Source organism: Catharus ustulatus, chromosome 1 (genome assembly GCF_009819885.2).
Source record: "Catharus ustulatus isolate bCatUst1 chromosome 1, bCatUst1.pri.v2, whole genome shotgun sequence".
Lineage (NCBI taxonomy): Eukaryota > Metazoa > Chordata > Aves > Passeriformes > Turdidae > Catharus > Catharus ustulatus.
Genome location: NC_046221.1, coordinates 53,579,776 through 53,600,696, shown reverse-complemented (window position 1 = coordinate 53,600,696; position 20,921 = coordinate 53,579,776). Strand labels below are relative to the sequence as shown.

The 20,921-nt window shown below is 35.2% G+C and overlaps 1 protein-coding gene across 1 annotated transcript in view; it reads left to right on the top strand.

Annotated features, from left to right (window-relative positions):
* The window catches only part of CNTNAP2 (contactin associated protein 2), a 1,181,910-nt gene that overhangs the window by 390,592 nt on the left and 770,397 nt on the right, over positions 1-20,921 (top strand). Inside the window, 1 exon segment of the mRNA XM_033052691.1 lies at positions 18,031-18,224. Within this exon segment, the coding sequence (XP_032908582.1) occupies positions 18,031-18,224 (194 nt within the window).

Sequence of the window (20,921 nt, the reverse complement as noted above, 5' to 3'; positions counted from 1 at the left end):
AACAGGGTAGTGTGCTTTTACTGAGATGGAAATCTTGGGTGCTGCATAGTGCTGTATTGAGACGACTTTAGCTGATATTCTGCTGAATGTAGAAGATACTAAAAACTGTTTCTTTTAATAAACAAGCCAAAATGTTTAATCTATACAGTGGGAGATGGCACTTGAACTGCTTTGCTTTCTTCAGTATCAAGAACTTGTCTGTTTCCTATGGTAGAGAATAAAATCCCCAACAAAAGCAAGTGCTGGAATATTTGACTTGCTGACTTTAGAAGCTGGTCAGCAACATCCCTCATAACACATTTTGAATACATTGAGGTGATTGCTTCCTATAAATATTAGTTTCCAGGTGGATTTTTTTTTCCCGAGGAGGGGGAGATGTTCTCTCTTTTATAATTGTGATTAACTAGTTTCTAAATTAGGCTAAAATACTGCTCAGCTAAGAAGAAAAAGCTGAATGCTAAGTTTAAAAAATACCAAATTTTGAGAAACCGGGGAAGTTGGTTAATTACAAGTCTAGTTATTATGAGCAGCAAACTCTAAAAGTTGCTTTAATGAACTTCTAGTTTCTAGGCAAAACCAGATTCTGCTTATTATGCATGGAATATATTATATTAAGCACAATGGTGATGATGCTTTAGCTTTTTCCTTATCTTGAAATAGCAAATGATGTGTCATTCAGCCATGACAGCAACCAACATGTTGACCAGCAGAGTCTGTTCAGTGAGCCATGTCCAAAGCCATCTTGAAAGGAGTTTCATACTCGGGAATCAAAGCAGAGACACCAGAAACTGGGTAGTAACTGTCAAAAAGTATTTTTAAGCATTTCAGTTTTCAGGTTCCACTAGACTTAAATTAAGGAATTGTATTGAGCCCTTCACAGGGAATGTTTTTTCTGCAGCTGGAACAGAGGCTGGATCACCTTGTTTATAAATAGGTGGTAATGGGCTCCCTTTGAGAAAAAGCTGCCAGTTTGCCAGCTCACTAGGTGTGATATGGCAATTTCTGTGCTCTTATCTTGTTCCCTTACAGCTAGTCCCTCCATGAGGCTGGAGTCACAATGACAGGGTTTGCTGGGGAAATCTACAGGCTTATCCAATTTTATGGATGATTGCAACACTTTCAGCCTCTCAGACTCATCTACAAAGGCAAGGAAGTTTAAAAGAGCAGGGGAAGTTGATGGCAAATAAGAAAAAAGACAGGAGTGACCTCAAAATAAATTGATTTAGCCTATTGGCATAGGTCCAGAGTTTATTGAAAAATAAGAGTTGGGATTATGAAGTGAAAAGTACAAACAAATTCCAAAGTTAGCAGAGATAAGAAAACAATATAAAATAATTCTTTGGTTTGACAAGAGCATTGGGTGTTATCATAATCATTAAGCCACATCATTTCTAGTCACCCGAAAAGAGCTGTTCCCTTTTCTCTCCATCTTCTATTCCCTGAAAAGAGAAATTTTCTCATTTTAAGGCCATTGTCAATGGCAAGCTTTCTTTTATCTTGTTTAGAAGGTGCTCACATTTTTTATCTGGTGCATAACAACAGAAATAGATTGTCTCCATAGTCTAACATGCCTCATGAAACACAGATGAATGCTTAGCTATAAAAGTGCTTAAAATTGTTTCAGGGACATACCATATATCACATTACAAGCAAGTCAATTGAAGGCTGTAATCATGGGTTTTATCTTGCAAATTTGCCCTAAGAACTTTAAAGAGGTCTAAATATTACAGCTAAGGAACAGGATGCTGCTGATCAGAGTAATAAAAAGCATTGTGAGATTTCAGTTTTCTGTCAAGGTATGTATCACAGAAAGTATTTTAATTATGTACTTTTTTATCTATTACAATTAAAAATTGACCGGTTTATTTCCAAGATTTTCAATTAAATATAGGCTTTTTTTTTAATAACGCCAGAAGCTCATTGTTAGTATTTTGCAGAAAGCCTTTGCCCAGCAGAGGTGGTACTGTGAAGTACTCTACTTTCTCCTTGTGTATCAGACAAATACTGTTAATTCCATTTTACGATACAGAAATCTGCAAAGTGGGACAACATAGTAGTGTCCCAAAAGATGCTAATAGCATATTTAAAATATAATGTTAATACTGGATATATTATATAGTCAGCTTTTACAGGTGATTTTAAACTATCAACAGTACCAGCCAAAGAAAATATTTTTGAATGCATTGAACGTAGAGCCTATAAGATACTTAACTCAAAAAATTATGCCTACATTTAGTTTTGATGTTGATCAGTAGTAGTAAAATTAATAAGTATTGGCAGAGTTTTAAATAACGAGTACATGCAACTTTCTGACAAAAGAATACTTAAAATATAATATGTTCCCACTTCCTTCTCCACAGAAAGGAAAACTAAAGATTTAAAGACGAAAAAATTGTAAGTGTTTTGGCAAATTGAATAGGAATGATCTGAACTGTAGACAATTATATTAAACTGGAAAGAGGAGAAAAGATAGATTTTTTAATGTATATTAGAAAACAGCCCCTAAATTTCATCAATTTCCAGGCAAGTCTAGACAAGAAATCCCTATATGTTCTTAATATTAATGGAGAGAGTGTCAGTCTTTTTTCTTTAAAATTTACATGGAAAACATAAGATAGGTATAACATGCATTTAGACCTATTCAAACAAGGCTGCATTGATATGCAGTGGCTCCAGAGCTAATTCCAAAAACTGCTCTCAACAAATTAGGATACACTTGAATGTGAGCTGTCACAGCACTATCTGGTTCAAATTGAAAGGATATGTTGCACTGTGGATAGTGCTAGTGAAGGAAGATTATGTAAAAACAGGATCATTTTTGTTTGTTCCTAAAGGGACCCTCTGGCCAGAGAGTTTGTAAATGTCTTTCCTGGATTTTATTAGGCTAATGTACCATGTCTGCATTTGATTTCTTTTTATTCCCAGAGGGATTATATTGTTCTTTTTAACTATGTTTGTTGGAAAGTATATAATGTGCTTCTACAATATACAGTTGAGCATCTGAGCATAAAACTTCCCTTGCCAGATAGATAGATAAAACTATAAAATTAAGTTCAACAATTTATCTTCTTTCTTTGAAAGAAGAACTCATGCCAAATAAGAGGTAAACTCCAAATGATAAAGCTAACCTTTTATAACAAGTATCCTCCTATAATAAGAAGGATTTTTTCTTGAATTTTTTTGGTCTCTGTTGGTAATTTGATACAGTCAATTAAAAACCCTGGAAGTGCCCAGAAATTCAATTTAATAGCAAAATAAATTTTGGCTATGGGTGGGGATGTGGAAGGTGTATAAAAATACTTGCATTTTGTAGATACAAAAAACAAATTCCCTTTTCTGGATGAGGAGCTCAAGGACTTCAGCTTTCTCACAAAGCTTATTCCTACGGAAAGGATTCTTCCACAAGTGACAAGATTTTAGCAGCTTGTTTGCATCTGATGCTATGTGGCAAATTAAATTCACCAAAAAGGACCTGTTTAATCTATTGCAATACTGGTACCTTCTGCATCACGGCCATTTCCATGACCTCAAATTTCACCAGCAGTTATTCAAGGTTAATAGAAAATGATGTCACATCATAGAGAGATCACCAAGAAAAGTTCTAAAAGTTTCTAACACTTTAAAAAGCTGATGGGTGTGGCAGAGGCATTGTTAAGTTTGTGACAGTGTGCAGTGATCACCAGCCTGACTAAAAAATATGTGATAAAAATTGTTGTGCTTTTGGAATTCTGGAATGCACATGGAGATGTTGCAGTTGCTTGATTCCTGAGGCCTGTCACTTCAGAAACTCAGCCTTAGTGTTGAAGAAACTTGTCACTGCAGATCTGGCATGATAGAGTGCAATACGATATGTTCTGACTTGTATGTAGTCCTTCAGCAGATGAGTGTAGCTCCAGGGATGTTGACATGACATAAGCTACTGTTTTAGATCATTTTCCATGGTGTGTGGCAATGCTTGACTTAAACATGAGTTTGTCAGGCAAAGTTGTACAAAGCATGAGAAAGTTGGTGGCAATTAAAACTATTTCAGTTACTGTGGATTCAAGGAGCTTTGTAATAAGAGCAAGGAATGTTTAAATGTTATCTCTGATCCAAACATGCTTTATGCTTGGAGAAATGAAACTGAGAACTTCAATCTGTAACTAAAGATGAGTAGTAACCTTAGACCCGGAGGAATGTGATGTCCAGAATACTTCACATTGTTTTGCTGATTAAGAATCAAGTATGATTTTCTCTTATTTTCTTCTGAATCTTTGATGAAGACTATTAAATCACAATTATCTTAAATTTCAGATTTTTAAGCAAGTTTGTAAACCCAACACTTTACTTGCATGTTGCTGATCTCATTGTCTGGTTCTCAAGACACACTTATCTCCTCTAAGATAATTCTGAAGATACTGGCACTACTCAATACAATGAACTGTAGACACAGTATTCAGAATTTTAGACCTTGTAGCAGAATATTGCTAAAGATACCAAAATGATATTGTATCTGTTATAGGACGAGCTGAACTAACTCTTATTTTTGTGACTCTAGTCTTTTTGCACTAATGTAAGCAAATGACAGCCAAAGGAAGATTACATATTTCCTAGTCTCATTTCACTGACTTCACTGCGAAACTATTGGTAAATGTTTTGTGATAAACTTTACTTTTAATATATTAGAATTTTTCTTCTCCAAATCCACAGTGTTAATCCATAACTTCCTTTACAAGACAAGAATGTGAAAGCTAATTTTTTAATTTTGTGTTCCTTTTGTGCCCATTTCTACTTTTTATTCCAGAATGAATTTAAGAATTTCACTGTATGTTTTTCAGTCTCTAGGGGCTCATGGGGGGTTTTGTGAATTTTTGGGGGTTTTGTGGGGCAATCCTATTACTTCTCAAAAATGCCTATTCAGAAAAAAAGTGAAGATTGTTTTCCATGACTATCAAGCAGGAAAATATGAAAATTGGGGAAGTCCACTTCCATGGAAGTAAGATTTCCCAATATCAAGAATTTAAAATAAATATAATGTAAAGTTATATAATGAATAAGTAGAGGTCAATTTCATATGAAAAATTAATGTATTATCCTGATGTAGATAATAGCTGCTAGTGCTGATTATACAATACAGAGGATTTTTTTTCAAAGGCAAAATAAATAAGCAAGTGTGCAAAATCATGAGAATTTTTTACTGAGTTGTTTTCTAGAGCAGAAATATTACCTAGCTTGGCAAATTTAGCGACAGAATTTCAGGGAAGATTCAACTCCCTGTAGATTAGAGATTCTTATTTAAAGAGAATAGGAAAGCTTTTAGGAAGTAGGGCCCTTCTTTTATGATCTTAATGAAGTACCTTAGCCTATGTAAGACAGTCAGATCATACAATATTTTCTTATCTCGTTTCTTTTCAAGGCTGAACAAGGCCTGGTCATTCAGTCTCTCCTCTCAGGACGAATGATCCAGCTCCCTGTCTTTTTGGTCCTTCACTGACTTTAGGGCAGCACATGAAAATTACAACCCCCAGTTGAATGGGAAAGTGATATTTGGGGTTGGAAAACACAAGCTGCAAAAACAAGAGACATCAGGAGGAGAAAAATGGAGCAAAGAGGTTTCTCTCAAGTGATGCACAAAAATACATACAGACTGGAAAAGTAGTGCTGGGCCTGTCATTGAGACATTGTGTCAGGGTCCAAGGAGAAGCTGGTGAGGGATGAAATTTTGGCAGGAATTTATTACAATCCACAAAATTAGGATGAGAAAGTAGGTGTCATATTCTTTAAACAAATTTAAAATATCTCCAGATTGGATACCTTCATTCTCATGCAAAACTTTAATCTCTGGCACCTGCTGGAAGGGTGGCACAGGGGGGTGCAATCAATCCAGTTTACTGGAACATGTCAGGAATAACTTCATTATATGTTATACATCTTGATAAATGAAATTAATATATGTTACAGACATGAATGTTTTTACTGGAGTAACATTTATGATAAATTTGCTTTGTAAAATCTATGGCAAATAAAACTTTTGTTCTCCAAATGATACTTTATTTCTACTAATAAGAAAAATAATTCATTGTAGTAATAAAAAAATAAAAGAGAAAAATAGTTGCCATGGCTTCATAAGCATTGGCTAGATCTGGTAAGTGACTCTGATTTTTTGATGCTTAATTTGTATTGCCAAATCAGAAGCTAAATTATGGGATTAGATACTTTTAAACCAACAATTTTAGCACATATTTTTTTCTCCTTCATTCTTTTCAAAAACCTGTATTTAAATCTATATTCTAACCATAACAGATAGAATTATCATATCTCACCTTATCTTCTTATGTAGTTTTTGCCTGTTTAAAACATTTTTATAGCACAATAATAATAGGATTCAATTTTTACAGAAGTAGTGATTTAGCTACTTTAGTGCTTTATAAGCTCTTACCGCATACTGATTTCCTGGGCTTCTGCCTTAAAGAAAATCTCTCTGTCTTCAGTAGGAATCATATCCATGTAACTGAAAGCAGAAGAACACTAAGTGTCTATGATAAGTGGCCTTCTGCAATACAAAAGTGAATCAGAAGAGCATAAAAAAGCTGTCATACAGTTGCATGGGTATTCCTGGACAATTTACCTTGAGCTGCAGTACTGTTTCCTTGCCCAGGCTCACTAGATGGAAATTTCCTTAAAGGCTGTTAGTAAGACTTGCTTGTTTCAGCATGCAGGAAAAACCATGAGCTTTACTCAAGAAGAGACTGATGGAACTTCTGTAAGGTCACAGCAGCAAGCTCTATGGGACGGAACCCTGGGCTGTGTATTTATGGTAAAGTAGGAGAAATTACTAGCTTTAGCAATACAACATTCCTCATGAAGTTTCAGAATACAGTTTATTTTCTCAGTTATCTGTGTGAGGTGAATGATGTGTTACACCAGTTTACACATGCACAAACTAAAGCTATTTTTATCCCCAATTAGGTCTTGTCTGGGCATTGCTTGTGCCAAGTTAGGTGATTCCTCTCTTGAATACTCTTTTTGTAGCCGTGGCTGTTTCTCTATCTGCCAACTGCTGCTCTGTACCAACAGAAATTACTTAGGTCCAATCCAGAGTCTAGCTGTTTGGGGTGGTGGGATTTTTTTTCCCCTTTTGTTGGTGGAGTGGGTATATTCAGCTAGTGAATGCAAAAGTTCCTTTTTCTTCTCTGCAGTGTTGAGTCTTGACTGACAGTGTTGAAAAAATGCATTCAGAGCATTTCTTCTGCAGCCTGAAGAGCTTAAAGAGTGTGGAAGCTGCAGAGAGATTAATTTCTGCCTAGGGAGCCATGTCGTCCTGAGAGTGTTAGCAGGCTAACGGAGGCAGGGGGAGAAACACGGATGATTCAGAACACCTGAAGTTAAATCCCGCTTTGAATCCTCCCCCAGACTATGTACATTGAACCCTCATACTGTAAAGCTAACATTTCCATATTCTCATCCCTTCTGTGGGTTAAAATTTTTAAAAGAAGTGTTGGAGTGTGCATTTGGGTCTTTTAATTTATTATTATGTAATTTTTGAAATGCTCTGCTGAATGACCTTTGAGTTGTCATTAATTTATATTTAACACAAATGCTAGCAGAATTTCTTACTGTGAGTAATGTCTAAAATGTATCAGATTAGCTAATCCCGTGAGGGTAAATTAAAATTTGATAGCACTGATATAACATTGATACTTTTATTAGTGTTATAACTTTTTATGCTGGCTTTTTTTTTGCCCCTTCATATAGTCTCACATGATTATAATGATTTTTGTATACAGTACTGTGTTTTGACTCCAAGGAGTATAAACTCATTAAGGAATCCTCATTGTTTATTAGTAGTTTACCATAGACTTCAGGCAAATTGCTGCCCTAAAAAGTTGAATTCTACTGTAGTATAGCTCTATCTTGAAATTACTATGTTATTTTGCAAATTAAAAAAAAGAAGAAAATTGTTCCTCTGATGTTGTTGCAACTCTGCATATGATATCAATAAATGTTTTGCTATTAGCAAAATAAAAGGCATAATATGAGCTTTCATCACCAAAATGGATGCAGTACAGAGTAATTTTTAAAAATAGAATATATTTTCTTAATGGAGAGAAAGGATAAGGATCTCGGTACTGCTTGCAGTAGATGCATTAATGAAAAATATAATTATCTTTTAACTTTGCTAAAACAGAAAATGCCATACACGCCTTGAATTAGCAGTAGATTAGATTTCAAAAGCCGTCTCTCTCTCAATATTTCACAATTTTGTGCTCCTGCTTGTTGAAAGAAAGGCAGATGAATTAAGTATGTGTACTAGGACAGATTGAGCAGTAGTGGTAGCTTATACTCATGCATGGCACTGGTGCTGTCAGAGCTCCTGTGATTTGCAGAAGCACTTGGAAACAGTGTCTAATCAATGAGGCAGATAGGGAAGAGTTCTGTCCTTTTCTCAGGATTGGGTCAATACCACACTGACACAAATAAGAGTATATTATATATATCTCTAATGGTCAATTTTCTGGCTAATTTGCATATGGAAAAGGCTCACAAAACTATTTCTGGCTATTCAGAAAATTTCAGTTGCAATGGCTGATTTAATTTTTTTACTTTCAATAATTTTGTTCCTCTTCATGAAAATTCATTAGCTTCACTCATAATTTTTTTGTGGAAAATTATCAAAATGCACAGTCATTTTACCACTCAAGAAGCAAAGAATATTTCAAACCGCTTTATTAACAATTTTGATCTTTGAGAAATCACCACCATTTGGGTTGAGACCAGCTTCTCATAAATTCCTGTGAAATGGGAATTCAGGTTTGAAATTTTGAGCAGATGGAAAAGTATATAGAGGAAAAGCAGGTTTAGCCTGGATAGGAAACACTAGGGAAGAGTCTTCAACTGGAATATATTCCTGAATGGATTTTTTCTTTCCGATCTCCAAAGAACCTTATAAAAATCAAGCAAACTAAAAACCCCAAACCACAGCCACAGTAGCACAAAAACCAAATTGGTAGAAATGTAAAAAGAGTAGCAGTGCAGTCTTTAGACTCTGTAGTAGCCCAGGAGCTGAGCTCACGTGTGTGCTGCAATCAGTAGCAGCCAGCAAAGGTTGACTGTTGCCAACCATTGAGGGAGCTGGACTTCAGAACTACTGTATTTAATGTCATGAGCCAGGTTTTTTGAATTTGTTTTTGTTTTTTTCTATTTGCTGGGACTCTTTTAGGGCCTGAAAGAGCTGCAGGGTGGACATTATGAGCAGAGCAGGGCATTTAAAGGGAGATTTTTTTGTTGGAGACACAGACCAGAAGATTTGCAGTTAAAAAACAGATAGAAAACATATAGTGAGTAGAATGAAGTAGTCATATGGCTTCTATTTGTTCACAGTGAGCAATTCACTAGTGTTGTTTGCACATCACTAGAACTATGGTATATACTGAAGCACAATGGCAGAAACTACGTTCCCTACAGGGTCTCATACAGCAAGTCTCTGTAAGACTGGTGGTTCAGCTTTTATCTTTTATGGCTGAAGACTTTTCACAGAACAAGATGTGTAAGCTAGAATTACATCATTTAATCATTTTTCATGTGCAATCATTTGAGGGAAAAATATTAATCAATGTAAGCAAGAACACCATGATGTATTTCAGTAATTCAGTTTTGCCTTACATCAATATGTGGGCTCAACTAATGGGAAGAAGAGATGACTTAGGTGAATAAAGTGTTTAGGCATCTCATTTCTATTGAAATGGTATGAATCAGGTGCTGGAATACCTTAATTCCTTTTTCTCTGGCATCTCTACAAAGGAAAGATCGCAGCAGTTGCAAGGAAGTGTCGTAATGAGCTTGTATCTGTATTTTAAAGCAATGTAAATGCTATTCAATCAGTAAAACTTGGCTATTTGTGATCTGATCATCATTAAAATATTGGATATGAATCTACTAATCAGGTCTCAATGCTCAGCACAGACACTGCAGAGGTAGTATCTGTTCTCCATTAATTACACACTTGCTAGTTCTTGCTGGGGATGTGACCTGAATTGTCAGGAAAACCCCAGTGCTGCAGTGCATACACATACAATGAGAGATTTGTGTCATGGTACTTGCAAAGGTGATGTGAGGAAAGGGAGATTTCTCTACCTCATCTTTTGTATGCAAGGGATTTGTATAACAGGGTACAGCAATCCATTGCCTGGCCTCAACTTTCCGCCTAAAAAACAAGAAAACACCTCATGGAGAAGAAGCTGCTTGATGCCTTGAATACAGATAATGTGCTAAGAATATTTAAATCTCATCCAAGTTTTGTTTAAGATTCCATTAGGATGCAGTTGTGAATGAGCTTCTTTTTGCATATGTAATTAGAAAGCAGAACAGATGGGAAAGGCATAGTTTAAAGTGATGTGTTCATTAAAATAACCAAAGCTGCAAAGTGTTTGTTTCCCAACAGTGAATTCAGGATATGAGACTCCTTAGGTTTCTGACATTTTTTTCCCCTACTTTGAGTCTGACAACTGTGAATGACAACGAGATCTCTTTTGTATCAATTTTTGTTAGATATCACTACAGCTCCTTAGGGCAGATTGACTGTTCATTCCCTCATATGTGGTGTGCGCTCAGTTAAGATATACTAGGAAGTAGTGGGTATTAAGAAGCAGACACTACATCAAGGGATTTATTTTAATTGCATTTACTGTAAGAAAGATCTATTGGGATTTTAAAAATAATATGGTGATTTTTATGTTCTTTTATAAAACATCTATGTGGATTGTATACTGATAACTACTATTATCCCTTGAGTTATTTCTACTTTTAACTTTCAGGTTTTTAAATGAAAATGAAAGAATTTTAAGAAATATAATTAGGGATTTTTTACACATACAGACCTGATCTACTTTTTTACTAGAAGGCAAATCTTCTAAAATTAGTCTAAAAATGTCCAAAAAATATTTGCTGAAGTGACTAAGGGCTGATCCTTACTCTCCTCCACCAATATGGAAAAAGATGTTGTTTTACATGGTTTAAAAAATTAAAAGTATACCCCTTTTTTAGGCTTGTATCTTTCACCTGCTAAGAAGGAAAGATAATTTGAGGAAAAAATATTAGATCTTTCTAATCTTCTACCACTGCAAAAGGAGTTTTATTAGATGAATTTTAGAGGGACCTTAGAGCTTCAGAGCTTACTGTCTCCTGCTGCACTTCTAAAAAGCTATTGAAGCTCATGGAGAAGTAGGCCAAAGGTTGCATCTCATTTCCCAGTTTTTAGTAAATATGGTTTGATTTGGGGCAAATTCTAATAGTACGTTCTAGAGAAGAAGAAATCTAGTCATCATTTTTGTTCTCTTCTTTTATCTTACTGCTATGTATTTTTTATGCTTAGTATTTTTTGCCTTCTAAATATCAACCTTCGCTTCTTTTGAAGCCAAATGTTCGTTATTTGCCCATCATTGGTGTTTTACATGGTCTTGTCAGCAAATGCATCCCTGCTGTTATGTGCTAAAAAGAAGAGCTTTTCAAAAATGCAAAAGCAAATCCCTATCCTGAAGATAGGGAATGGATTATAAACCCAATTTTAGCTAGAACAGTAGATGTATACAAGAAATAAACACATGCATGGTGTTTGTGATAAGGAAAGAAGTGTTTGTCCGTACCAGTATCAGGGAAAGATTGCTTCAATTAGCAGTGAAGCCCTGTAAGAGGGCTGAAGTGTCTTTATTGGAGGATTCTATCAAGTACATGATAAATGTGACCCACCCTCAAAGGAGTTTGAAGTGCAAAGTTTTTAATCATCCAAGATTTCTGTATAAGCATAACTTTTTCTACTGTGACTAGATGCACAGTAATGTTTCAGGATTGGAAGGGACCTTAAAGGTCATCTAGTTTCAACACCTTCTACCAGACCAGAAAGCCCTCTTCAACCTGACCTTGAACATTGCCAGGAATGGGGCATCCACAACGTCTCTGGGAAACTTGTTGTCTCACCTGCCTCACACTAAAGAATTTCTTCCTAATGTCTAACCTAAATCTACTCTCTCTCAGTTTGAAGCCATTCCCCCTTGTCCTGTTACTACACACCCTCAGAAAAAAGTCTCTCTCCATCTTTCTTGTAGGTTCCCTTCAGGCACTGGAAGACGACAATTAGTTCACCCCAAAGCCTTCTTTTTTCAAGGCTGAACAATCCCAGCTTTCTCAGTCTGTCATTATAGGAAGTGTGCTCCAGCCCTCAGAGCATCTTGTGACTTCCTCTGGACGTATTCCAATAGCTCCACATCCTTCCTTCGTTGGGGGCCTCACAACTGGAAGCATTTTATTTTCTCTGAGTAATGTCTTTATCTACACTGTACTATAAAATGGACAGAGGAAGACAAGGCATAAATGAAAACCTCCATCGATGTCTTGCTTAACTACAATAGTGACAAAGAGTGCAGGTAGATTTATTCCATTTAGGAGTTTGGGTCTCTTATATTGTCTTCTTGGCACTGTAGAAAATGGCTGCCCATATTTTCTCTGAACTGCAGTGAATTAATGATCTCAGTGTTTCAAAGATTTCTTTTTGGTCTTGGTTTATCTTTCATGTAGCAGAATGACAAGCAATGTCTTGGAAAATAGCAAGGTGTCAAACAGTATTGATTTCATGCTATTTCAGTGACCTAGAAAGTGTTTTTTCTTATTGAAAGATTAAGTTGTGATTTTCCCATAAAAATAAGATGATTCAAACTCTAGAAATATTTTAGGCTATTATTACATAATTAGTAAAAAAGACATATTTTTTCCTTGCTGAAAGGCTATAGAATTTTTCCATGATCAGATAAAATAATCCCCTGATTTGTAACTACCCCAAAACCTACATCTTACACTTATAATTTGTTTTTTAATGAAAATTGTGAGTAAGGATCTTCTTTTTTTTAATTCATGTCATTGAAACTATTTTATTACTGATTGGGAAAGAGTAGAACACTAGACACTGATATTACTGATATTTTCAATTCTGTGATTTGAAGTAGAGAGTGATGAACAAGAGAGACTACAACAAGAATGGATTATTCCCATGCAAATTAATGTTTCCAGTCCTCATCATGAATAAAAATGAAAGTCACAAATTTTCAAAATAATGATTTCTAACTGAAATAGAATTGAGATTTTCAAAAATCATCGCTATCCTCCTTCTTGTCGATCTCTAAACTCAGTATCCTGTGACAGTTTGGATAAAAATATAAAATCTGTGAGCTGTGCTTCATACTGAAAATTCATCATGGGGAATGATAAGAAAGTAAGACTAACTCATCATGTTGACTGTCTTTGTGGGCAGTAAACAGGAGGTAACTTGCTCCCCAGCTTTGAATAGGAAGCTGAAATGTGTAATTAATTAAAAGAAAGAAATAATATATGAAAAAATAGGCTCAAGTTGACTGAAATTCTTTATAGTCCTTGAAACATATTGTGTATGTGTCATTCAGAGCTAAACTATGTTTTTCATGCTGCTTTCTATTCCGCAAAATGTACCTGTGGAATGAAATACAATAAAAACAGGAAACACATTGGAATATTCATAATTTTAAAAAACTAAGCCTTTGAACTTCAACTCCTGTAATGAAGCTAATACTGTTTGCTAGCAGTTGTTTTTATTTGGTGTAAAATAATTAATAATTTCCACTTTTACAAGTTCTTAGCACTCTGAATATAGTTTTATATCTTCTCCATATGACATGGAGATGTTGTGTGTTTGTTTCAGTAGTTTGGTCAGTCTGCAGCAGGAGCAGATGAAATTACTTGTTTTGAAAAGAAACCTTTGTGAAATCTTTAATAGCTGCCTTCTATCACAGGAATGCTCTGGTTGGCTGTGCTAATTAAACTTTTAGGCTTTTATGGGCAGGAAAGATTCTTGGATGCTCAAAGATATTTGGGCCACATGCTCAGTGATGACTTTACTGTTGCTGAACTTGGAACTCTCTGCTGACAAAAGTTCACGTACAGTCATTCTTGCTCAAGTGTAGAGTGTTACGTGGTATAAATCACAGTATCTCATGACTCGGTTCATGCCACTGGTTCAAATATTTTGGCTGATGACTGTGTGAATATGTTTTATCACATTAAAATCTGGAAGGGTATAAAAATAAATATAGAAAGTAGATATTGTTTGCAATTGAATTCATTGCACTATTATCAAAAGCTCCATAAATGCCCCTTACCTTTTAAGGAAAGCAAATTGTATTATATGCATCTGCTTAGTATCTTTACAACAATTTTTTAGTTCTAATCTCCTTCTAATTTGTAAGTCTATTGATTTCATAGTATATTGTGCTGTTTGTCGTTAAAAGGTAGTACATGAAATAAAGGGAGCATTGTATGAAAAAAACCATGTATCTGATGCCTTAAGTTCCAAGTTTTTCTATTCTGCTTGAGGGTGCTTTTCCATTGTGCCTGGGTGATGAAGAGAAAACAGTCCTATTCCAGCTGGGGACTCAAGGGTAGCTGCTTCAAACTTCAGGCCATAAACATAAACAATGTGGAAAGAGGACGGCATGCCAGCAAGAAAGCAAGAAGGATGAAACTTCATTATTTGAGACTATTAATTGGACAGTTGATGCTTGCAAGCAAATGGACTAAAATCTATAAAGATGTGAGATTTTTGTGACTAAGCCCTCTTTAGCTCCCATCTTGGAGCCATCCAGGTAGGGGCCATGACTGTGGCACTGTACTGCCGGGGTGTAGCCTTTGAAGGCCTCTCAACAAATACCCATTTTACCCATTTTATTCCCCTTAACTCTGTGTGGCCTCTGTTCCAGCTCCTCTAGGCATTATATCCAGTGCCTATTTTTCTGCCATAATAAAAAGTGCAAGTAATAAACAAAATTCAGGATATAGCCTATAACTGTTAAAAATTAACAATTTACAGCAAGGTGTGAATAATAATTCTGAATAGACTGAATAATTGAATAACTCTAGTTTCAGTATGATGTAATGTTCCCTGTAAACTACTAACATGCTATTATTTTGATTCTTCCCTAAAGATAATTCTTTATTCTTTCAAAATGTACTGACTATAAAGTTCTGTTTATTTCAAAAATAATGCCATATCATGGAAATTAGGTTTGATTTCAAAATTCCTCACTCCTTCAAAAAGGCAAAAGATATTATTTATCAGTAACTTCTCCCAATCCAGTATCAAACCAAATTCTGAATTCTAGTGAAGAAGCAGAATTTTATTCAGCAAAATATTTAATGATATGTAGAACTGTGAGCATATACACATTTATGGTGATGTGTGATTTTCATACCTACTTAGATTGAATGGAGATACAAATGTATTTAAATTCCTCCAGTGAATTCAGAGTGCTTTCAAGATTTCACAGTAGGGAAATTCGTAAGTAATCCAACATTTTCATAACTTATTCAGAGTATGCACCTGAAAAAAATTTTGAAGGAAAAAAAAAGAATTCTGGACCCACTAGAGGTTACATGTATCAGCAACAAAATGAACAAAGTAGTCATCTCCCCAAAACAACACAGTTTGGTGATTCAAAGTGGAAGAGGATAAATTTAATTGATGCTCACAGGCTGCTTCTGATGACTGGGTGATAGCAGCCCAGCCTGCTCAAACTGACCACCAATCCTTTATCATGCTGGTCTGCTCAGCAGCAAATTTAGTAGTAATGCAGCTTGTCTCTCCTTCATCCTTTTGACAATTTATTTATGTACTTGCTTGGAAAAGCCAGAAGGCAAATCTGAAACTGAGATATAGGATAATATTGTTGCTGCTCTTTGCAACATTGACTAAAAGTCCTGTCTTGCTTGTTAGAAATGGTTATAGAGCAGTCTGTCTTGCAAAACTAGTGTTTCCATCTCATGGCCTAGATGTGACTATTGTGTCATGTCTCTTTAACTTTTCTTAAGCATGATGTGAAAAATGCTTTCCAACTCTTCTTACATAAAATAAACAACTGAGGAAAGGAATACCAGTACTCAATTTTTACAAACTTTTCAAAGGAGTTGTAGGTGAAGACAAAGTCTTGTTTCAGTAATATGAATGTACTAAATAAAGAAATTATATCTTTTTATTTTTCAAAGTCTTTCCTTTAAATGTGCTTAACAATATGTCCTGGACTAATGTAAATCTCCTGTATTATGGTAAAAACCACAATATCTATTTTAGACTTCATAGCATTATAGTATGTCACACTTTTTCAGCAGTTGCATTGGTGAAGAAAATTTTATAGATTGACTGTTTAACTTTGTCTTTCATAAAAATTTTTTTAAATGCCCACATTTTAACCTTATTTTTTCCAGTAGCCATCAAAGGGCTTTTTTACAAAGATGGCTTTTGTTCAGTGCAAACTTTTTATCTTTTGTGTGCCGTCAATCTCAGATACATAAATTTGATGAGGATATTAGGATATGGAGAGAAAACATCATCTCTGCTATTACAAGTATGTAGATCTAACTCTCCCAATCTCCATGCACAGTAGTTATGAAGAAGCTGCCTTCTGTTTTGAATCATCAATCTCTGCAAAACTAGATCTAGTTTGAATTTGGGAATGTGTGGAAATATTTTTCCTGTGAGTGCTCTTCAGTAAGTGTGGGGTTTTGGGTTTATTTGTTTTAAATAGCATTGAACTATTCCCTACAGCTAAAGTATCCTGTTTATTTTGCTGGGTAAAGCAGGGAGAAAGCATCTGTTGCAAATCTTGAGAATTTTAACAAATTAGTTGTCATTGATGTAGTGCTACATTTTTAATTACAATGAAAGACAACGACATAAGGCATCAGATCATCCCCTTGATATGACAACATAAAAATGTCCGATGACCTGCAAACGTTAACACCCGTAGCAGCTGAATTAGTTTTAGGGATGTCTAAGACTGAGGCAATGCTGCCGCCTAATGATGGGAGTATATAAGACGCAGTATAGCAAAGTTGCTTGTTTGGCAGGTAGGCAAGGCTTATGACATCAATTGAGGACTATAAGTGAAATTAAAAGCAATAAAAATTGGCCCATGCACTAGACTACATGATTTGATGGTGTACCAAGGCATTTATTTGGCTCAAAACTAAAAGCAAAATAAAATCCTTGTAAATCACATCAAATCTGTAAACATTTTTCTGTGTATTAATGTCTGTTATTATAAAGAGAATGATGCTCCCGTTTTTCTATGTTTTGATAGATGAGTTTTTCTATTTCATATCTTTTCTAATGCTTACTATTATAATAGCTATATCATTATAATATCTAGCTGAGAAATTTTATTATTCTCTGAAGAATCCTAATACAGTTTTCCCCTTAATATTTTTACTTCAGAATAAGAATTTGCATTGATGTCTCAATACTATATTTATCTATGCATCACTAGCCTTTGTTTAGAACAGTTTAATGTAATCTAGTGGTTGAGAAGAATATTAATAGTATTACTGTCAAGTTAATTCATAGACCCATAAAGAAAAATAACACTTGTGTAAAACATCTGCCAATGTAATCTGTAAGCTTGTACAACCAGCGGATCAAAACCAGTTCTAGCCCTGCAGTACCTGCTCCTTTCTCAATTCTTCTGGTAGATCTTTCAGTTTGTGCTCTATAGTGAAATATAAAAAAGCAGAGAACTTGCTCTAATTTACTTATTTTTAATCTGTATTCTCTCTTCAACTTGAAATGTTATTGAAAAGGCATAGAAAATCCAAAAAAAATGTATTGATTTGTGCCTTATTCTGAAAAAGAACTTCATGGGAAATTGGTCAACCCTGAAAAAATTATAATTTGGCAAAAAGTAATAAACTGTAATTAAAGCATTATAAAGGCATTGATAGGTTAGCGGGTATCCCATTGAATCATTATAATCACATAAAAATACAATTAAGGTAATATATTTAATGTATTTAAAGGTGTGCTAAAGTTTGTTCTGCATTTTTTTTTTAATGAGAACTCATATTTCTTCTGTATGTGTTCAAATTTTTTTATATTCTTTTCTTCTCAGCTGGGCTGACTTCCAGCAACCAGCATCCTCACAATGAACTCACAGCAAAGCAGCTGCCTGAGACCTAAATCTCCCTTCTGCTTCTACACAACAGGTGCAGGAGGTTGGTCTCCATCAGACAGTGATCATTACCAATGGCTACAAGTGGATTTTGGGAGTAGGAAACAGATCAGTGCTATTGCAACTCAAGGCAGGTATAGCAGTTCTGACTGGGTCACTCAATATCGGATGCTCTACAGTGATACGGGGAGAAACTGGAAACCATACCACCAAGATGGAAACATCTGGGTAAGTAATTACTATGAAATGGAGGTGTGTGCTGTAATGATGTTTATTGGCAGTCTTGTTTTTTGGAATTCTATGACTTGTAGAACTCTTCAGTGTTTATGTCAGGACAGAACAGTGCTCAAATCACAGTGATTCAAGTTGCAGCTGCTGTCAGGAGGGCTATTCCCAGATTAGCAAACCCATTTTGGGATGGTAATATTTAGCAGAACCTGCCAAATATTTTTTGGTTGCTGGTATTGGTCAGTTGGTCTCTTTATGCTTTGTCTCCTCTTTCCTTTTAACTAATTTAATAGAGTGAGATAAAACAGTGATTTTGAAAATTCTCCTATTAGTATTTTGGAAGGAATTTTTTTTTCCTTGTGTGTACATGCACTGGACAGCAATTTTATTATGTATTGTTTTCTATAGGGATGCTACAGGGGTGTATTCTTTTAGCTGGGATGGAGATAATTTTTTTCACAATACCTAATATGAGGATGTGTTTTGGATTTGTGCTGGAAAGAGTTGCTAATTAAGGGATGTTTTCCTTTCTACTCAGTACTGGTTGCATAACCTGAAGGCCTTTTCTACTTCTTACCTTTCTGCAGCAAGTAGGCTGTGGGTGCACAAGAAACTGTGAGAGGGCATAGCCAGGACAACTGGCTCCAACTGACCAGTGGGATATTCCTTATCATATGGAGTCATGCTCAGCATATATTATATGGAGAGTATATGGAAGTATATACTGGGGGTAGGAGGAAGAAGGCATGTTTGGAGTGATGACATTTGTTGTCCCAAGTCACCATTACATGTGATTGACTCCTGTTTTCCTTGGGATGGCCAAAACAGCTGCCTGCCCATGGGAAGCGGTGAATGAGTTCCTTTATGACTTTGTTTGAGTGTGGCTTTTGCTTTACCTATGAAGCTGGTTGTATCTCAACCCATGAGTTTTCTCACTTTTCCTGTTCTCTCCCTCATCCCACAGTGGAGGAGTGAGTGAACAGCTGAATGGTGCTTAGCTGCTGGCTAGGGTTAAACCACAATAAGTGATATTTATGCTATAATAATTTGAGGGAAAGGCATATAATTTGGCTTTGGTTTTTATATTTTTTCATAGATAAATTGGTAATTTCATTCTTACTGAAAACACTGGCCTCCCATTTTGCTGACAAAAAAATGATGGCTGCTACTTAGCATACTATATTCATAACGTTTCTTTCAGATGATATTCTTTTTCAGAAGTATACTTTGAAAACAGCAAAATTCTATTATTCTTTCTGAAACCAAATTAAGTGTTTAGCTATTATGTCAAAGGAGACAAGATTTCACAGTGACATTTTACATTTTTGCCAGGTGCTTCTTTTATTAATGTCTGTTATTAAAAGTTAATGTCAAATATAAAGCATAAGGTGAAGGATTTTTATCTGTGTAAGAGAAATTCAGTTACTATATGGAGTGCACAGAAAAAGTAATTTTTTATTACAGTATTGATTTATTGAAAAAATCTCCTCTATGGGACAGATAGGATTCTGAAAGAGGGAGAATTTGAAGCTGGGGAGGTAGACAACCTTGAGGAGAAAAAAATATTGAACTTTGAGTTAAATTCCTTAGAACCTGGATATGAATGTTATTCATCAGAGTAGGGGGCAACTTATTCTTAAGCTTGATGAATATTGAAATTTGTCTTTTAAGGCCATTTACCGTAAACACTAAATGCTAAAACTATTTTTATATACCTACTCTAAATGTATAAAAGCTTCTCTCACAACTACTGTTGAAATGACCAAGAATGGGAGAGAGCTTTGCAGCTGGTTAAGTGTACAATATATAAAGCAGAATAGTCAGACTGAGGAAAAATATGTTCTTAATAACTTTCGGTGATGCCTAGTTTGGCTGATTTAGTCACAGCTGCAATTGCTTGTTTACAAAGCAGACCAGCTTTCCGAGTGAGGGCTTTTTAGAAAGTCTTTATTCTTATACCATTGCTTAATACAAAAATGTTGATAGCTTCTTCATGCAAAAACATTTACTTTTTCTCTTTATTAGCACGTAAGTATAGCTGATGGATTCAGGGGAATACTATTGGTCTGTTATTGACCATTGACGTCACTTACAAAAGAGTGTGATGAACCATGTAGGTCTGCTGCTTTTATTTGGAATACTGTCTTTGGATATATTCTAGCAAGCTGGTTGCTGCAATACTGCTATTATTCATTCCTACAATTTTTACCCAATATTAGAAAAGCAGATTAAAAATTAAATTCTACCTTATCCCTGCTTTCTTTTAAGAGTAAAAGTGGGTTGTAATTCTAGTTTGCCTAAAATGGTATTGCTTTGGTGGTTAAATGATGTTGCAGCTTTGGTTTTATCTTAGAAACACTGTTCATTAGCTATTAAAAAACGTCTTAATATGTTCTGAAAACAGGAGAGGTGCCTGAGCATGGAGAAATTCTGGAGTCTTATTGTAGTATTAGTGTTACAAGGAGACTGACTTCCCTGATATGAAAACAAAATAGTGCAGCTTTCCCATCAAATCTTCCATTTAGTGTCAATTTGTACAAGGAATTAAAAGCAGTGGTAGCTATTAGGACCAGACTAGACCACATAAGCCAAGTATCTATCATAGGCAGTTTAAACTCATAAAATCAGATTCTTCTTGACTGAAATGACTGCTGTGATCTTAAAAATGTCATGATTCTGGTGCCCTTAGAAATCTTT